Raw genomic sequence first — 20939 nt, forward strand, 5'->3', positions numbered from 1 at the left:
TTTTTGGTTGCAGCCATCATTGTTGTTTGGCGGGCCAGGGCTGGGGATTCGAACCCACCACCTTAGGTGTATGTGGCTGGCGCCTTAGAAGCTTGAGCCACAGGCGCCGAGCCAGTCCTGGAATTTTAATCCTGCCTCTATGACTTAACAGCTGAGTGATTTTAGGCGAGTATTCAACCTCTATCATCCCAATTTGTTTTTTTGTGAAATGCAAGTATACTCTATTTCAGCATGGTTGCTGGATTCATTAGAAATAGTCTTGGAAAATGCAAAGTATGAGCCTGGCACGTAGTAGATACTCAGTACATGGCACCTTTTATTTTTGCTGCATTTGTCTTGTTTCATTTTAAGAGTTTATGTTCTTTTGTTAATTGAGGATAGTAGATACTTCTGTTGCTGCCCCCAGCTCTCAGGGATCTCATAGCAGAAATAAGACAGAACATTAATGATTCAGAAATAAATAAATTGGCTTTCAGGTGGCCACTGGCTCCTTAGCCATAAGCATAGTTCAGCCTGTCAAACCAGTCTGTAAGGAGAGTTGTGCAGCTTTCATGGTTTGGGTGGAGGTAAGAGATAGTTTTCCCATATCCTGAAGCCATGTCTGTGGTTGCCCATTTAGATTAACACACCAGTAGGAGAAGAACACCAACCTCATTCCCAGTCAATTAATAGCATCACAGAACATTGGACCATTAATCCAGGGACATTTTATTAAGCATGTAATATGTGCCAGGCATTGGGTCATGGGTTGCTCATGCATTGAATGCTCACCAGGTCAAGTACTGTGGTTGGCAGTAATGAATTAGATACAAAGTTGCCCTTGAGAGGTTGTTGACCTTGTCTCTAGAATGTGTCTGTAAGAAAACATCGCAGGGAATTTGGATATTTAGATTGGGGTTGATCTCTTCAGATGGGTGAAGTGAAAATGCTAGTCTATCTTGAAATCACCTGAAGTGGTGCTGTGATGGTGATTTATTGCTGTGTAATACATTGTGACCTACGTCACAGAGCTTTACCACAAAATAGAAAATATTTGAAGGAGAATTAAAATTGGCCTTCTTCGTCTGCATTTTCTTCGTCTGCATTTTCTTCGTTTAGACCTAACTGTAAGATGCGCTTTGCTTTAAGCAGGAGTGTGTCCTTTCTGTGTCTGTAGAATGTCTACCCTGTAAGGGTCTTCCCTTCATATTTTCCCAGGAGTTTTGTGAGATAACCGAGGAAAGAAAGGCTGAAATAGAAAGCATTTTTTAAAACTTGCCAGGAATGAAAGCATTTAGAGCACACATATACTGCCTTCTCACTAGACCAGAAATGCAAGTTTAGGCATTTTAGAGAGTCCAAAATTGTAGACAAAACCGCAGGCATTTGACTGAGGTAGGAATAAAAATTTAATCTGCAGTTCCCAAAGGCTATGTGGCCTCTTTCAGACCAGTAAGGCTGAGGAATCTTTTGCAAAGCAGGGATGTGATCGGTTAGTAATGCTCTGGAAAAGAAGGTCTGTTCTTTCTCTCTCTTGATTTGGCCCCTCTTTGGGCCCCCTGTATCTTGTGTTGAGATGGGAAAATAAACGTTTCACACTCAGTTGACGGGTGTACTTTGCTCTCCTGGGAAGTTGCCTGGAGAGCCTTGATTTAATAGCTGTTTTTTTGGCCGACGTGTGCATATTTGTGTTTTTTTGGTGTACTCATTCAGATGCCAGGAGGTAGAAAGGAAGTGACTGAACTAGCTCGGTGTCTTCTCGCTTTGGGGCAGTGGGAGTGTTTATCAGAGAACTTTGGATAGAAGTGAAAAGTCAGTATTTATGCTGACAATGTTTTTACTATGGTTTTTCCTGACTGGTTTTTAGTATTTTTGCAAAGGTTTATGCCTCTGTGGTTTTATTTAAATATTTGAAGGTGCTACCTCTCTAGGTTTGGTCCTGCTTATAGCTTTAAAAGAAGTAATTCTGAGGCTACCATTATAGCTTACCTTCAACATAACCAAAAATGCCCAGCAATGATCATAATCAAACATGATTATTATAACTTTAAAAGCAGCTTTCTAGAAAGGAGGCTATGCGCACCCCTCATCTTTAAGGTTGGTACTTTATTTCTCAGAAGTTGGGCCCATTCTGGGTGTGATCTGCTTGTCTTCTCCCCAGTGTTGTGAGATCTGCTGGCTGACAGGATTCTTCACCGTCATGGTTTTCGTTTCATTGGGCACCCTGTGTTGTTCGGTTTGCTTTTTCATGTTTTCTCAATGAGCTTATTAACTTCCTAAGTAAAAGGACACTGCCCTCCTTGTTTGCCTTTGTCCCTGTCCCTCTCTTTCCCCCAACTTCTCCTGGAGCCTGCAAGCCTGAGGGCTGCCTGCTGGAGGGGACATGGCGGGAAGGGGATTGAGACCTGCTCAGGTAGAATCCAGGGAGGAATCACACTTGGCCTAGTCAAAGGATAAATAGGGCAGAGGTCAAGAGAGACACAGTGAACATCACTTTTGTAATTCTGGAGGGGCAGTCAGAGGAGCCAAAACCAACACGAAAGGTTCCCAAGCTGTACCTCCACTTGGCCCTGCCTCAGATGAGGTGCCCCCGGCAGTGACACCTGTCCATGACGCCCCCAGCCATGACCATTGCTCCCACCTGCAGCTGTGCTCCCCAAGGCTGCCCATCTCAGAGCAGTTCCCTTTCCTCACCACCTCCAACTGGGATTTGAAGTTTACGTTTTTAGTTTCTACATTAGGGTTTCTCCATCACCCCTTGCCAGGTTTGGTGATTCACCAGAAGGGCTCACAGGACCCAGCTATACAATGGAGTCGTGCTATAATTTATTATAGCAAAAGGGTAAAAGCAAAACCAGCAAAGGCAAAAAGAATGTGGAGTGAAGGTGAGAGGAGACTAGGCAGGAACTTCTAAGAGCATCTCCCAGTAGAGTCCCAAAGGACACACTTTATTCCCCCCAGCAACAGTCTGTGGCAACGCGTGTGAAATACTGTCTGTTGGGAGGTCATGAGAAACTCAGGGCCCATGTTCTTTGGGGCTGGTCATGACTGTCCTGTTCCAAAGATCCATACTCGGGGCAGGCAGGCAGGCACGCAGGTGTTCAGCATGAACTGCCTTGTTTGTACAACCCAGTTTAGACACAGTGAGGCATACTTATCAGGGAATAGCAGGAACCCTCCCGAAATCTTCAGTTCGCGATGCCAACCAAGGGCCACCCATGCAAGCACGCCTTTTTCAGAGGATAGCAGTCTCAGGCCTCCTGTGTTGTCTTTTCTGCAGTTTCTCCATTTGCTCTTGCACATTTACTTTGAATTTTTTGACTTGCAGGTTCAAGTTTCCTTCACATGATTTGAGTTAATGGTTAGGTGGGCCTTGGTCTATTGTCACTTAGGGAGAAACCTTGGCCTGTACCAATGGGTGTTTGCATCTGGGCATTGTTTTGACTGCTCTCTGCCTGTAGCTTGTCACATTTTTCTAATGACAGGCAGGTTTGCTGTTTGCCTTTGTACTTTTATCAAGATAATTCATGCCCTTCTTCCCCTCTGGGTGCCAGACTTTTCAGTCCTGATGCTGCCTACTGGAACCCACTGTGTGCAGTGTTCTCAGAGAAGCCTTAAGTGTGGTTGTTAATGAACTTGCACTTAAAACCTGTCTTACCATTTCGAAAACTGTCCTTACAAATGTTGCTTTGGGATTTGAACCTCTTCACCTTTAGGTTGTGTTCTTTTCTGTTTCTTTTCTTTATTGGTTTTCTGTTTTGAGTTTTAATTGCCTGACTTCAATCACGAACATGGTAGGGGACCAGATTTTACTGTCATCTTCTTGTTTTTCTGGGCAGGTTCATTCCAGATAACCTGCCTCTTTCCTGCACTACTGAGGTGCCATAGAGGTGCCAAAGCAGTGGTTCTGCAGGGGCTTCTCAGATACCCTGAAGGGCATCTCAGCTGTGCTGGCCTCTAGCATAGTTTATCTCTGTATTAGGCCACAGGCGTCCTCGAGCTTCCAGATTAAACCAATTCACTTAAACTTGCATGAAAGGTGAGCCAGTAGTCTGTTTTTAGCCACATTACCTATTCCATGGTTCTTGTTGCAGCTATTGCCAAACTGTGATGAAACAGGGATTGACTTGTCACTGTCAATCATGTGGCTAAACTTACTAAGCTGGCTATACATGAACTCGGGCAGCACCATTAAACAAACCCCACACCTCAGGGTCTCTACCTCAGTCTGGGTGGCCTGTGAAGGGCGTTACCGTCCTGCATTCTGAATTGACCTGAATTCAGGGAGTGCTGATTAGAAAATGGGAGACATGAATAATTGTCTTTTTGGTCAAGATTTGAGGTCGAGGAGAACATTTATGTATGTAGTGAACTCAATCTAGTTCTCCACCTATATGCAGGCAGAAAAGTGTGCAAATACGGCATTCATTGTTATTTTTACCTGTGGTATCTATAGTGTTGTGTCTACTTGCCTTTTTAAATTTTTCTTTATTGTGGCAAAATATGTATAACATAAAATTTGCCATAAAATTTTAACAATTCTTAAGTATATGAATCAATGCCTGAGTCTTGTCACTAAATAGTGCTTGGGGATAGGGGTCTTTGCCACAATTATTAAAGACTTGTTGATTTAAGGCCTGCAGAAGAAGGGTCAGTGCTCATAGCTCAGTGGTTAGGGCACCAGCCACACGCACTGGGGCTGGCGGGTTTGAACCTGGCCAGGCAAAAAAAAAAAAAAAAAAATAGCCGGGCATTGTGGAGGATGCCTGTACTTCCAGCTATTGGGAGGCTAAGGCAAGAGAATTACTTAAGCCCAAGAGTTTGAGGTTGCTGTGAGCTGTGTCTACCAAGGGCGATATACTGAGACTCTGTCTCAAAAAAAAAGGGGGGGGGGCTGCAAAAAAAAGGGCTGGGGGCTGAGGTGCATGGGCTGCTCCAGCTCTACAGAGAAAAGGATGGTCATTGTGTGGGTGCTGTGAGTGGACTGTTGAGTGTGGGAATGTGGCTAGTGCACAGTGAGGGACTGAATTTCTAATTTTCCTTAGTTCCATAGCCACATGTAGCGAGTGGCTCCCCTATTGGGCACAGTGTTAGGCTCTGGGCGGGGAAGGGGTTTAGAGCGTGGCCTTCAGAATCTTGATTCAAATTCTAGCTCTGCATCGTGTTGCCTGACTGCGGGGATGCCTCTTAACCTCATGAGGCTGTTTTGAAGAATTTGTTAGATTTCATGTAAGGGGGTTAGAATAGTAGAACAATGCCTGGAGAGGAATGTGTGCTTAGTTAATATTGGCTTGTTATTATGTTCATTCAGTATTTTGAGTAGCATGATGGGAGAAGTCACGTGGGGAATGAGATTCTACTTTTTCTTTTCTTTTAAACCTTTTATATTTTCTTTCTTTTGAAAATAAATTGTTCTTCTCTTGCTTCAGGTTGCTGCAGCAGCTGGCCACACGGTAGTGCTAGTAGACCAAACAGACGACATCCTGGCAAAATCCAAAAAGGGAATCGAGGAAAGCCTTAGGAAGGTGTCAAAGAAGAAGTTTGCAGAAAACCCTCAGGTGATTTCTGGTTACTGCCTTTAGACGAGGCCTCTGTTTCCCATTTGGAGGTGGGAGGGCTTCTGGCTTTTGCTTTCCTTCTTTCTTTGTTTTCCCTCTCCTCCTTGTTTGTTTGTGTAAAACTCATTTCCCCATAACTTTAAGCCAATATACTGACATCACTAAACGTTTGTGGGGGGTGATGTGTAAGTGAAAGTAAATAACCATGTTATTCTGTAGGGTTCTCAAGGTTGAGGAGAACGTTTCTTCAGGTGGTAAACTAGTTCTAGTAGAACACTGAGAATTGGGAATTGAGGAATCCTTGTTTTGCTAAAAGGTTGAAAGAGGAAGAAAGGGGAAGATAATTTTTGTACTTGTGAGTTAAAAAGAGAATATTAACTTGGTATTTAGGTAGAAGCTTGGATGCTTGGATAATAACTTATTCCCATTTGTGATCAACTAGAGGGGAGAATATACATTGAATCATTCTCACTTTCCAGGAGCAGAAGAGAGAGAAGATTCTCAGGAGATTGAGAACGCTGGTCTACCAACTTTCTCATGGGACCTTGCCACTTTTCCAGTATACTTTGACTTAGGAGTTTGCATTTAATTAGAAATACTGCACAAGTTACCCAACCAAACTTTTTTTTTTTTTTTTAGAGACAGAGTCTCACTTTGTCACCCTTGGTAGAGTGCTGTGGCATCACAGCTCCCAACAACCTCCAGCTCCTGGGCTTGGGCGATTCTCTTGCCTCAGCCTCCCGAGTACCTGGGACCACAGGCACCCATCACAAGGGCTGGCTGCTTTTTGTTGCAGTTTGTACAGGGCCGGGTTTGAACCTGCCACCCTCGGTATATGGGGCCGATGCCCTACTCACTGAACCACAGGTGCGGGCCCTACCCAACCAAACTTTTTTTTCCTTTTGTCACCTGTTTTCTTGGGGCCTGGATGGATTTTCTCTCTGTATGCAGAGAATTGTGTAAATAGGGCTTTTGTGGTTATTTTTTTACCTGTGGTATCCACCGTGGTATGTCTAATTGCCTTTTAAAAATTTTTATTGTAGTAAAATATATGTAACGTAAATTTGCCATGTTAACCATCTTAACCAAGGGCATTAATTACATTCACACATTTCATATATGTGGAACTATACAATATTTACTCTTCTGCGTCCGACTTGTCACCTTGTGTAAAGTTTTCAGAGTTCTTCATGGGTCCCAATTTCATTTCTTTTTATGGATAAATAGTATTCCTTTACACATATGTACCACGTTTCCTTCATCCATTCATTTATTGATGGAATTGAGTCATTTTCATCTTGCTAATAACGTATAAGGATCATTTGTAACTGTTAGTTTGAATCTCTGTTTTCAGTGCTTTGGAGTATATACTTAGAAGAGGAATTGGCGGGTTGTGTGGACATCCTATGTTTACCTTTTTGAGGTACCAACAACCTGTTTTCCACAGTGACCATATCATTTTACATTCTCACCAGTAGCGGGTTATAATTTCTCCATATCCTGAACAACATTTGCCATTTTCTGGTTTTTTTATTTTTCACTGTAGCCATCTTAGGTGTAAGGTGGCATTTCATTGTGGTTTTGACTAGGATTTTCCCTAATGTCTACTGACCTTTTAAAAACCAGAAGGGTGGGAGTGGAGATAATTCTATCTTCTCCTTGATGAACTACAAAGAATAAATCTCAAGATGAATATTAAGATCTCTTTCACTTGTCCCTTGTGTTCTTAATCATAGGGTGGGGATCCCATATAGGGGGTGTTAAAGAGGAGGGTCCAGGTGGACGGGGTTATAAGAGCCCTGGCCTGAGCCTTGGAGTGAAGGACAGAGAGAGTCTGAACCCACATAACCTTCATTTTCCCCTGTTTACTCTGTAGAATTTCAGCGGATTGTCTCCCTGGCTCTGAGCCACACCCTGAGGGTAAAAAGAGAGGCCTAAATGCAAATTGCTCAACTCCCGACTAGCAGCTCCTGAGAAGTCTGGTCTCCTGCTGTCTCTCTCCCCTGCCAGGCCACTGTGGCAGAGGGAGGGGTCAGCTTTGCCTTGGCTGGGTGACCCACTGTATTTATCTAGCTCTGTGCTGACCTGTACAAGAGTCCCAAGTGGCAGTTGAGTGCTTGAAATGTGGCTACTCTTAATAGCAGTGCTCTGAGTGTGAAATAGACTTCAGATTTTAAAGGCTGCATAGAAAAGGAACATAAAACATCTCAGTATTTTTTAATATCGATTACATGTTGAAGTGATAGTATCTTACATATATTGGGTTAAATAAATAAATTAATTTCACCTGTCAGTGTCTTTGCTTTTTTTAATGTAGGTGATAGAAAATTTAAAATTAGCTATAATCTCACGTTATATTTCCATTTGATAGCTCAGATCTAGTGCCCAGTTATTTATTCCATGCTTTTGCAGATTAAGAACTATTTTCATACCCTGTGGACAAATTACCTCTTGAAATAAAATGGCAGCTTATGGAGACACCATCTCCGTTTCTGCCCTAATTGAGGTCTGTTTGTGGAGACCTGGAGTCATAGGAGGAAAACAAAGAAAAATGAAAACTGCAGCCTCTTCGAGAGCAGAGGCCGTGTCTAGCTTGTTTTTCAAACGCCTGCTATTCAGAGTAGCCACATTTCAAGAGCTCAACTGCCACTTGGGACTCTTGTACAGGTCAGCACAGAGCTAGATAAATACAGTGGGTCAGGCAGCCAAGGTGAAGCTGACCCCTCCCTCTGCCACAGTGGCCTGGCAGGGGAGAGAGACAGCAGGAGACCAGACTCCTCAGGAGCTGCTACTTGAGAGTTGAGCAATATTTGTAGTTGAGGTGCTGGCACATAAGTGATTATTATTTGGGCAGTGACTTCTAAGTTCAGCTTTCTGACCCCAGCTCTTGCCATACTCAGCTAGTCTCCGCCACCTCTTAGAGAGGACTAGGCAGCACCACCTCTAAGACTAACATATGGTGCTAAGCTAATCTCCTACGATTTTGTTGAAGGACAAACTATAGGGTTCATGGATATTCATGGGCTCCAAAACAGGTGCTGTGAACAGACAGTTTAGTAACCCAAGCAGAGCTAGCTAAGAATGTGAAAGATCACACAGTAGGGATTGTTCCCAGGCCGACTCTTGCTGTGGCGTCTAGAGGCAGACTGAGATGCCATCGTCCCTAAGCAGAAATGTAGGGAGTTTTGTTTCTCAGAACCTGAGGGTTCGTTCAAGTGTATCCGGTGTGCTGGTCTCTCCTGGTCCTCCTCTTTCCTTCTGCCTTAACAGTAAAACACACCCTGTTTCTGGGGAACTGAATAAATGTTCTTTTCTCCTTCCTCCCGATGTATTAGGCTGGTGATGAATTTGTGGAGAAGACCCTGAGTAGCATCTCAACCAGCACAGACGCAGCTGCCGTAGTCCACAGCACAGACCTGGTGGTAGAGGCTATCGTAGAGAATCTGAAGATGAAGAATGAGCTCTTCAAAAGGCTGGACAAGTTTGCTGCTGAGTATGTGACCCCTGGACATCCTTGTCAGGTTCTGAGGGCTCCCTCCTCGGGCTTTGCGCTTTCCTCTTTGTTTATTGCCTTTTTCCAGGACGGAACCTTCTGACCAAATCCATCCACCTCTCCTATGGCTCCACTGCTGGAAATCCAGCAGAGCCAGGACTATGGCTTTTGTTCTCCATTCTCCCATTCCCAGTTTGCTCCCTGAGGCTTGACCTGCCCCAAATGAAGGTGAAGTACCCAAGGTAAAATGGAGGAGTCCATCCAGGGACAGGCTTGTTTCTAGCAGCATGTTGCTCTTGGTCCTCCTGTGCCCGAAAATGGAGGAGGCCTGGGTATGTACTTGAACGTCTGCAGAGAAACCTCAGAGCAATTTCTCATTTCCCCCAATTTGGGGTGAAGAAAACAGAATAAGTTAGTTGAAGAGAATGCCTCACTGTTTATACACAGTTCTCGAGAACTGTCCTCTTTTGAGCTTCTCTGGGTTCAGTCAAAACAGTCTTAGGAGGATTAATTAAAGGAGCATTGAATTCTTACCAGGATTCTCATCAAAAGGTGGCAGCAGAGAGTATAGGGCGCCCAGAGCACGCTCTTCCTGCACATCCACAGCTTGTGCTCACGTGATGCTGTACCTCCCCTCAGAATCCAGAGCCTTCCACTGTTGGCTTTTGGCAACTGTGACATCTGATTGATTCATGCTCTTTCTGTGACTTGCTTGGCCATACCCTTCTTGGTTGGAACTGAATGACAGAATAAGATTATATGACAAAAGTTAATTCTCAGGGAGCCATCATTGAGTTGTGGCTAAAAAGAGACACTTGCATACCAGCTTACTGCAGTGTCAGTCCTCAGAACTGTGTGGCCTAGTAGCTTAGGGCAGCAGGTCTCAACCTGTGGGTCGCAACCCCTTTGGGGATCAAAAGACCTTTTCATAGGGGTCGCCTGAATACATCCTACATATCAGATATTTACATTATGATTCATAACAGTAGCAAAATTACAGTTATGAAGTAGCAATGAAAATAAGTTTATGGTTGGGGGGGTCACCACAACATGAGAAACTGTATTAAAGGGTCACGGCATTAGGAAGGTGAGATCCACTGCCTTAGAGGCACTGTCCTTGACAAAGAGAAAGGACTTGTCTTTCTGTCATCTGTGTAGCACTCTGCTAATCAGCGTGCTCAGGCATTTCACATTGGCATTTAGGGGCTTACGCAGGGGTCCTCAAACTTTTTAAACAGGGGCCAGTTCACTGTCCCTCAGACTGTTGGAGGGCAGGACTGCGGGCCCCGGGACGATTTAGCTGCTAAGCAGGACAGGCAGCGATGGCAAAAACACCCAGCAGGCCGGATAAATGTCCTCGGCGGGCTGCATGTGGCCCGTGGGCCATAGTTTGAGGACCCCTGGGCTATAGGAATATCTGACAAAAACAAGACACTCTTGATGATGGTGCTGGATCCCAACTCAGTATGAACTTTCCAAGATAATGAAACATCCACTCGAGGAAAGGGAGTTTTATCAAGCTGTTTGTTCTTTATTCGAAGAATTCCTAGTGACAGTGAAGGACCTGACTGCCCCCTGGTGTCGGTGTCGGTCACAGAAGAGTGGTTGAGGGGAGTGAGGTCTGCTTCTCCCTCTGACCCTAGAGAGGTCCTCAGTTTTATTATCTGTAATGTGAATTGAGGGGTTTAGCGTAATTTCTAAGACCTTTCCAGTTCTAACTTTCTAAGACTAGTTTTCCTGTGTATAAAATAGCAGTAGTACGCCTACTGTACAGAATTGTTAAGGAACCTAATTAAATTCAGCTCACATTTCCTGGGTGCCTACTGTGCATCAGTTACCACACCAGGCTGTTTGACCTGAGTGGGTGTAAAGCATATGTGACAGGTGAAGGGAAAGGGCATAGCCATGGCAGGGACTCTGAAGATGGGACTTGCTCTGGCCTTCAGCTATCCTCTGCCTCTTTGTGTTTATTGTGGGTCACCACTATTACTGAAGTTTGCTTTTAAGCAGTTTTGTTGAGACACAACTTTACTGCCAAGTTTTATAGTTACTGTCATGGGAGAAGAAAATTTATTCAAGTGATAGTGTTTCCATTGGAAGCTCTGGTGAAACAGCAGCAACATGGAAAAGAGCTTGACTTTCCCAGTAGCAATATAAGAAGTGCAAATGAAAGGCTTGACCAAGGCCACAGGGCAAGCCAGAGCTGAGCCCTGAGCCTTTGGACAAAGCGAGATTCTTCATTCTTTTGCTGTCCCCACCACCCGCTCTTGTCTTCTCATTATTAGACCCTGGGAGTCTTGGGGCATTGCTAGTGATCACCATGCTGTGGTATAGGTTTTCTTTTAGTATGTTTAAGAGAAAAATAGTTTTTTTGGTATGTGAGTGGCAGAAAGACAAAAGATGGTCCAAGAGAGTCAGGAATTTCTAGGAAAATGAGTGGTTTGGGGGAACATAAGGCAATATTGTGTGTTGAATATATAAATACATTACATTTGTGTTGAAAGAAGGCAGTGTGGGGTCGGTGCCTGTGGCTCAAAAGAGTAGGGCGCTGGCTCCATATACCAAAGTTGGTGGGTTCAAACCCAGCCCCGGCCAAAAAAAAACTGCAAAAAAAGAAGGAGGAGGAGGCAGTATGACAGCTGTTAGGAGCAGAACCAGCCTGGCCTGATTTGGAGAGATCTTCTGGGGAGAGACATTTTCCTCTAAAGGTGTCAGAGTGCCTCGGACTGGAGACACCAGGCCTAGGCTCTGATGTCACTTCATTGTTTTACCAAATGAGTTTCCCCTTTTAGCAGGACAGTGGCCCTTCAACTGTCCTCTTAATAGGTACTGTATTGCAATTGTAACACTAACTTTTGAAATAACTCCTGCTCTTCTTAAGGGAATCATGCTGGCACAGCCTGGCACCCAGGCTGCTGTTGTGGTTCAAGCTTCTAGAGTGCTTGTGTCAGCTACAAATATTGCTATTGGCAGAGGATCTTTTTTCATTACTTTTTGTAACATAGCATAGTTTATATTTCCCCATTGACCAAAAATCAAGAAGCTTTGAAAAATAAAATTTTAAAACCTTAAAAATAGATCATTAAAAAAAAAAAAAAATAGCTCTTCTACCTGGCCCTTGAATGACCTAACTTGGCAGTGGCTTGAGAAGGCAGGTGTACTGTGCCTTGAAAGCAAATGCTCTCAGCCAGCCACCTACCTGCACTGACCTTGCCTGTCACCTCTATTCTCTTTGCTTTAAATTACTGGTTTCTCCTCCCTTCTGCCTTGGGTTCCTTCTCATCTGTCCCTGGTTTCAGGCAGATGGTGGTGTTGCCCTTTAAGTGAGCAGGGACCCCACCGAATCTGGTCAGTAAGGGATCACTGGGCTGGCTGCCTGCCCTCTGACCAGGGCCATGTGGTTGTAATTTTGTGTATTTTTGTCCACAAGGTGGTGCTCTAGGAAAGCCTGGAAGTTGGCCAGCCTACTTAAAAGATTTACCTACCATGTCTAGGGCAGCCCACTTTACTGTGGTCATAAGAAACTAAATTTGGTTTAAGTCAGTGTGAATTTTTAAAAATCAATAAGTTAATATTTTGTACACACAAAATAAGATGGCAGTGCTTTTTGAGGGGATTTTGTAAACAGAATACCTTACACATATCAGGCGTATGCCTGTGTCCTCTCTTCTCCAGTGTACCTGTGTAACCTTCAAACTTCTTTCAGACCATGTTGGTTTTTTTTCTGTTTTCATTTTAATTCTTTTGAAATGGTCTTAATTCATGTTTATTTTCAGATGTTTTTGGTTGAGGATTTAGGTGTGTGTTTAGGATTTTCTGTTGATTTTTAGGTGTCTGTGATATATCCTTTCAGTCATTGTGACTTGGGTTGGTTAAGTAGCTTGCTCAATTACTCACCTCCTTTTATTCTTACATACCATGAAGCTTAACTAATGTAAGTAGACGGGAGAAATTTTGTTCCCCACAATTAAGGAAGGACTGGTAAAGTGTATATATATACATATATATATATATATATCTTTGGAACAGGTAATTCCATTTTTTTTAATTTAAAATTTCAAAATTCAAATAAAGGTCCTTTGTTCTCAGCCTCTTGTGTGAAGGAACATCTTTTCCCTGACTTCCTCAGTGGGAGGGGACAACAGATCTGTCTGTCAGCAGGCAGTGTGCATTGCACCCATCAGTGGTGCCTGCTGATTGTTTCCAAAGGGTGCCTTCTTCTCATACGCCACCATGTTTCTCTCCACAGACATACAATCTTTGCCAGCAACACTTCCTCTTTACAGATCACCAGCATAGCCAATGCCACCACCAGACAAGACCGATTTGCTGGCCTCCATTTCTTCAATCCAGTGCCCCTGATGAAACTCGTGGAGGTCAGTTCATGTCTGCATGTTCTCCTGGCTTTCTCAGTCCTGCTCTTCTGAGTAACATTGGCCTTGCCACCGAGGATTGCATCACATGGCTTTTAACAGAAGGACAGAAGGCTATCCCTGTGCTTGTTTCTCTTGCCCTAGTCTGTCTTTTTCAGAACAAAAGGAAAACAAAAGTGTCTAATATCTAGGAAGGCCCTTGTGCATTCTTTGCAGCCCTGTTTTGACCAGTGATCTTGAGGAAAGTTGTTAACTTTGTGGGGTGTTATTTATTGATTTGAGCCAGGACTGGTGGGCAGTACTAAGAGGCCTTAGACTGGGAAGGCAGCACTGGCGACCACTGGCTGATGGGACCCTGGGGGATATTGTACATGTGCATGTTTTTTGTCGAGGTCAGTCTGCCCCATGCTGTACAGACTGTGCTGTACTGCCTTTCCCACCATTCCTGTGATGAATTCCAGCCTGTATAACAGCACCTTAGTATTGAACCCCGAGGAGGCGTGTCTCCTGTGTGCTGTGACTGGACCTATTAAACGCAGCTAACCTGGGAGGTGGAGGGAAGAACCAGGGAGGGTTTCCCAGCATTCAGCTTCTGCTCACCTGCCTAGCGTCCCTGCAAGGGAGATGGAGTCACCATAGACCATTTGCACCTGAACTGTGGCAACTTGCCTTTTATAGGGGGCTAATTACAGGGTCTAAGATGTAGCCGCTGTTAAAGTAGCATTTGTTCTGAGGTGGAGGAGTTACTGCCGTGCGAACTGTGGGGGATAAGTGGGGAAGTGGAGCCAGGCAGACCTCCAAAGGCTGGCCAGGCCTCTCTGGGGGTGTGTGTCAGGGACTGACTGGGGGGGATGAGTGGGGAAGTGGAGCCAGGCAGACCAGCAAAGGCTGGCCAGGCTGACCAGGGGGTGTGCATCAGGGTCTGTGCTCTTCACTTCTACCTTCTCCTCCTCCAGATCCCTTTCTTTTCCTTCCTTTATATCTCTTTCACTCATTGTTCCACCCAGCATAAGCTTTATTCCTTTATTTGACAACAACGTCTCGCTCTGTTGCCCAGGCTAAGGTGCAATGGTGCCATCATAGGTCACTCCAACTTCAAATTCCTGGACTTGAGTGATCCTACTCCAGCTTTTCAGGTAGCTGAGAGTACAGGAATATGCTACCACATCCACCTAATTTTTTTACTTTGAGTAGAGATGGGGTCGGTCTTTTGCCCAGGCTGCTCTTTAAACTCCTGACCTCATTGATCCTCTTACTTTGGCCTCCCAGGGTGCTAGGATTATAGGCATGAGCCACTGTGCCTAGCCACAGCATAAGCATTTTTAATAAGTCTCACCAGTTACTACATTTTCTTATAGGGTTTTCTCAAGTGACAACTTGATCACCTTGCAGAGGAAATTGATCTGTCCTATCGTTGCCTCTCAGCTCCTTCAGATTTTCTCCCATTTTCTAAAGCTGTTTGTTTATTTGTTTTTTGAAACAGTCTCAATCTCTTACCCTGGGTAGAGTGCTGTGGTGTCATAGCTCCCAGCAACCTTAACTTCCTGGGTTCAAGTGATCCTCCTGCCTCAGACTTCCAGGTAGCTGGGCCTATAGATGCCAGCCACAATGCCCAGCTAGTGTTTTCTATTTTTAATAGAGACGAGGTCTTGCTCTTGTTCCGGCTGGTCTTGAACTCAAGTCTAGCCTGAGCAAGAACAAGACCTCGTCTCTACTAAATCTACCAGCTTGGCCTCCCAGAGTGTTAGGATTATAGGCGTGAGCCACCATGCCCACCTCTCTAAAGCTGTTTTTGAAGAAGTTAAGTAATGAAGAGCAGGAGTTCTGGAAACAGAAGAAACATTTATCCTTATGAAGAAAAAAAACAAAGGAACAACATGGAGTTTTCAACATTTCAGTACTTAGAGACTAAATAATTGCTTTAGTCACTATATCATGTACACAGTGTTCTGGAGATAAGGTGCCATTCTATAGATTTATTTTGATAATGTTGTTTTCAACTACATTTATCTGTTGATGCCTGCCTTTGTCTTTGGAGATATAGCATGTTAGTTGTTAATGGCTAATGCTTAGCAAATGTTATCATTTTCTAGAAAATGTACCTTTTTTTTTTTTTTTTTTTTTTGAGACAGAACCTCCCTGGATAGAGGTGTCATAGGTCACAGCAAACTCAAACTTTTGGGCTCACATGATCCTCTTGCCTCCCCAAGTAGCTGGAACTACAGGTGCCTGCCATAACATCCAGCTATTTTTTAGAGATGGGGTCTCACTTTGCTTAGGTTGGTCTCGAACTCCTGAGCTCAGATGATCCACCTGCCTCCCAGAGTGCTAGGATTACAGGCGTGAGCCACCATTCCCAGCCTCTGAGGAAGACTTCTTAGACTTGTTTTCAAATGGCTCTGGACTGCCGTTTGATCTGTGGTCCCACAACAGCTTCTGGTAACATCTTGCCATCCTGCTACTCCTCTCCAGCTCCATGGTGCTTTTTTGTATTTCCCCTCATTCAACTCCCCTAGTGTCATAACATGGTACTTGTGCGTGGACCCAGACAGGGGGTAAGGTATGACCATGGCAGCTTGGCCAAGGTGGCAGCCAGGGCCATAGTTGTCTACCTGGGCCATAGTTGTCTTGGGATCTGATCACATTAAAACACAAGTGAGAGCTCTCTTTGTTTACAAGCACCTTTCATCCCTGTGCGGACAGTGGCTCCTTAGCTCATTAAACCAGATGGCCCTCCTACTAGGGGAGGATGTGTCAAATGTCATGATCCCCATTTCATAGAAGGGAGGGGAGGCACTTGCCTCAGATCACATAAAGGGTCTGAAGTTGAAGTTGTTTGCTTTGACTCTGGTTGAAGTTCTTTACTGGCACTTAAGTTTTGTACACACACACAGGGTGCAAAAATGTATATACATATTTTAAGAAAGGAAAAAACTATATTGTAATACTCAGCATATATTGATAACAAAAGATGAATGCAAGTCACATTGAGCACCTCTGGTAATTGCAGAAGTCAAATGTTTTACATTTAAATTGTTTGACAATTTAATATAGTTTTATTACATTTGTATTACAAATTTAATGCATTTTTTCCCTTACAGTGTGCATAAGTATTTTCGCATCCTCTATATTTTATATATATATATATATATTTAAATATATGAATATAAAGTTTAAATTCTCCCGTGTCTTTTCCTTTACCAAAGTCTAACTTCAGTAGATGAATTCTCTGAATGTCTCCTGAGGGGCCAGCAGTGCCAAGCATTCTGCTCAATGCCATCTCCCGTAGATGCCATTGAGGGGGCAGCTGTGTGCCTGCCTGTGCTTCCTCCCTTGCCACTCAGGTGGGTTGCAGGAGCAGGGGGCAGCCCCTGGCTGCAGTCATGTCAGTGCAGGCCGCCCTTTTCAGGGCCATTGGTCTCTGGGACATCTGTGTGCGAGAGCATGGGGACGTGGGAGGGGAAGTCATGTATATGACTTGGGTGCATGGGGCTCTTTCTCCTTGTCTATGATAGGAGAGGGTGGGGTTCCTGCAGAGAATGTTAAGGGCCATCACCATGTCCTCCTCTACTTGGGTTACCTTGCTGAAGTCATTGACAAAGGCAAGTAAAACAGTAAAAGCAGCGCTTCCCGAGTGAGCACTTCCTACCTCTCAGGGGCTGCACTTGGCCTTTACCCCCAATCAGGGTTCATTCTCACCTCAACTTTTTGAGCTGGAAAGAGTGATCTCAGTGTCATTTAGATTTCAAGAAACATGCCCAAAGTCACACAGCCTGTGGGTAGTATAATTGAACCTAGGTCTGTCTCAGCCATGAAGTCTGTAAAACTGCCCTACACACTCGCGATCCTTGCTTTTGTACATTCTGCAGTACTGCGTTGTCTCAAAAGGGACATTGTGGGAAATATTTTGATTCTGACTTGAGATCCCCATTTCTGTGCTGAAACTAAAATTATTTTTGTCACCTGTATGGACCCGTTTGATTAATGTTTCTTTGAATCATCCTACTGAAGTCTTTACTTTGCCTTTCCAGGTCATTAAAACACCGATGACCAGCCAGAAGACATTTGAATCTCTGGTAGACTTCAGCAAGGCTCTGGGAAAGCATCCTGTTTCTTGCAAGGTAGAGGATGGGTAGCTTGGGAGGGAGGTGATTTTTCCTGGACCTGACTTATTCAGGAGAGGGGTGTGGGCCTGGTACCTGTCCTTTCTCTCTGCTCTGCTGCCCAGGCTGGCCCCACCCAGAATGAATGAAAATCACATTCATGGCATGGTTGCACAGAGATGTTGTGGTTGCACTTTCTTACCCAGTTATGCTTTATTAGTGGAAGAAAGTAATAGTATTAGAAAGAACATCAGTCAGAGGCAAAAAGATAAAGAAATGGAAGTGTAGGAGAAAACTAATAATTATCTCTAGCAGCATAATCATTAATTCATGGAGAGTGATGGTTCATTTTTCCATCATAATGGCCACAGCAGCTGCAAGGATGGGAACTTTTTGTCTCATAAAATTGTCCTTGTTCGATCATCCCAGAACTCTTTCTCTGTATGATATTTTAGGGCTTCCTGGGGCAGTTATTTAAGCTCTTAATGAAGCATCAGACGATATATGGCAACCACATTAGACAGGGGTTGGCAAACCTTTCTGTAGAGGCCCAGATAGTAAATATTTTAGGTCATACAGTCTCTGTTGGAACTACTCAATTCTGTTGTTGTGACCTGAAAGCAGCTATAGAGTGTGGCTGTGATTAAGTAAAACTGTATTTGCAAAAATAGGCTGCGGGTTGGATTTGGCCCATAATATTATACTTTACCAATACCTGACACAGAAGAATGACGCTAGTGTTTCTGGAATGTGTTTTCATAATAAAATTTCTTTTTTTTTTTTTGAGACAGAGCCTTATGCTGTCCCCCTGGGTAGAGTGCTGTGGTATCACAGCTCACAGCAACCTCCAACTCCTGGGCTCAAGCGAGTCTCCTGCCTCAGCTTCCCAAGTAGCTGGGACCACAGGCGCCCGCCACAATGCCTGGCTATTTTTTGGTTGTGGCCATCATTGTTTGGCAGGCCCGGGCTGGATTCGAACTCGCCACCTTAGGTGTATGTGGCTGGCGCCTTAGCCACTTGAGCTACAGGTGCGGAGCCTTCATAATAAAATTTCATGGGAAGATAGTGGGATGGACTAGCTCCACTAGGTGCAAATCCGGGCTTTGGCATTTCTTAGATGTGTGATCTTGGGCAAGTTACTTAACCTCTCTGTGCCTCAGTGTCCTGATGCCTCACATAGGGGTAATAATAGTACCTATCTCACGGGGTTATTATAAGGAATAAATGAATTAATACTGTAAAGTACGTAGACTAGTACCTGGCACATAGTAAGTGCAGTAAATAACATACTTAATAAATAAAAGTCTGAAAAATGTAAGGGGTACAATCACATAAAACTAAATTGCTTTCTTAAAGGAGAATGTCTCTTTATGTTCCGCCAACATTCTGAGAGTATCTGTCTCTCTGCGTCCTCAACAGGATCGACTTTTATAATTGGGAAGAAACTCATGTGAATCTTATCAGCAAAAATGCTGTTTTGTTCTAATGACTTTCTTTGATTACTAGTGAGCTTAAATTTGTGAGTTTTAGCACTTTTTCCTTATGAACTCTAGGAGCTCTTTCTGTAGTGAAAAATGACTATTATAATTGAAATCTGTATTTTTCTCAGGCTGCTTTCTGACTTTTAACCTTACATATGTTATGCTTCACATCCTCAGGTATCTTATCCTGAGTTTCTGTGGTTGCTTGAGAGAAAGCCAGTATGCAGAGACAGCAGGGTTTACAGCAGAGAAGGTGTTTACTCTGCATAGCACTAAGTGGGAAGACACAAGGAATTTCTCAATTCCACCTCCCCAAGAATGTGGAGACAGAGTTTTTCTTTTATTTTTATTTTTTACTTCAGAATATTGGGGGATACACTTTTTGTTTACAGACTTTGTTTCTGTGCAGATTGAGTCAAAGTTATACATGTCATGGGTGCCCTTCAGATAGGGTGCACTACACACAGTAGGTGTGGATTTATCCAGCCCCCAAACTTGATTTTCATTGAGATTTACTTCCGTATGCACACTGACACTTTGCTGATGGGTCCCAGGGTCACCAGTTAACTCATGTTTGCACTTGGATTAGCTATTGCAGTTTTTAAAACATGGGGTAATGTAGGATATTGTAAGACCTTTCTTGGTTGTGTCACCAGAATAATAATAGCTGGTGACATGGGATAGCTTCTGTGGGCAATAGTGTCTTAAGTGCTGATCAGTTAGTTCCAGTTTGGTATTAAGTACATGTGTTTGTTTCTCTACTCTTGTGATGTTTCACTTAGAAGAATGATTTCTAGTTCCCTCCATGTTGTCCAAAACATACTAGATTGCTATTCTTTTTAATGGCTAAGTAGTACTCCATAGTATGTTTACAAGGCATTTTATTAATCCATTCATATATTGGTGGGCACTTGGGTTGTTTTCACGTCTTGGTGATTGTGAATTGTGCTGCTATAAACATTCGAGTGCAGGTGTCCTTTTTATAAAATGAGCTTTTTTCCTTTGGCTATTTATCCAGCAGTGGGATTGCTAGGTCAAATGGTAGGTCTCCTTTAAGTTGTTTGAGGTATCTCCATACAATTTTCCATAGAAAATTTGTACCAGTTTACACAGAGGTTGCAACAGTGTGTAAGAGCTCCTTTCTTTCCACATCCACACCGGCATCTGTTGTTTTGTGACATATTATGAGCCATTCTCACTGGAGCTGGGTAATATCTCATTGTGGTTTCCATTCACATTTCACTAATGATTAGAGATGTTGAGCATTTTTTTCATGAGTTTGGCCATTAGTATAGCTTCATTTCAAAAGTTTCCATTCATGTCTTTTGCTCACTTTTTGATGGGGTTGTTTGATTGTTTCTTGCTAATTTGCTTGAGTTCTTTGTAGATTCTGGTCATCAGTCCTTAATCAGATGTATAGCATACAATATTTTCTCCCATTTTATGAGTTGTCTAATTGCTCTTTTGATTATGTCCTTGGCTGTGCAGAAGCTTTTTAATTTTATCAGGTCCCATTTATTTATTTTTGTTGTTGTGATTGTTTGGGGGGTCTTCTTCATGAATGCTTTGCCTAGGCCTATATCTATAAGAGTTTTTCCAGCATTTTCTGCCTTAGGCTTAAGTCTTTTATCCATGGTTGAGTCAATTAGTCAATTTTTGTGAGCTGTCAGAGGTGCAGATCCTGTTTCAGTCTTTTACATGTGGCTATCCAGTTTTCCCAGCACCATTTATTAAAATAGGGATTTTTTTCCCCCAGTGTATGTTTTTATCTGTTTTGTCAAAAATCAGATGGGAATATGGAGATGATTTCATCTCTAGGTTCTCTGTTTTGATCCATAGGTCTATGTCTGTTTTTGTGCCGGTACAGTGTTGTTTTGGTTATAGCCAAGCTATAGTATAGCTTGAAGTCCAGTAAAGCAATGCCTCCTTCTTTGTTCTTATTTACGCCATGG

General features: G+C 43.5%; 1 protein-coding gene across 1 annotated transcript in view; it reads left to right on the plus strand.

Moving 5' to 3' along the window:
• Positions 1 to 20939, plus strand: part of HADH (hydroxyacyl-CoA dehydrogenase) — a 47698-nt gene that overhangs the window by 18278 nt on the left and 8481 nt on the right. The window contains exons 2-5 of the mRNA XM_003796346.3: positions 5409 to 5537; positions 8873 to 9030; positions 13280 to 13406; positions 17435 to 17524. Coding sequence (XP_003796394.1) covers positions 5409 to 5537; positions 8873 to 9030; positions 13280 to 13406; positions 17435 to 17524 — 504 coding nt within the window. The remainder of the gene's footprint in view (positions 1 to 5408; positions 5538 to 8872; positions 9031 to 13279; positions 13407 to 17434; positions 17525 to 20939) is intronic.

Source organism: Otolemur garnettii, unplaced genomic scaffold (genome assembly GCF_000181295.1).
Source record: "Otolemur garnettii isolate 467f Iridium unplaced genomic scaffold, OtoGar3 scaffold00103, whole genome shotgun sequence".
In the NCBI taxonomy this organism is placed as follows: domain Eukaryota; kingdom Metazoa; phylum Chordata; class Mammalia; order Primates; family Galagidae; genus Otolemur; species Otolemur garnettii.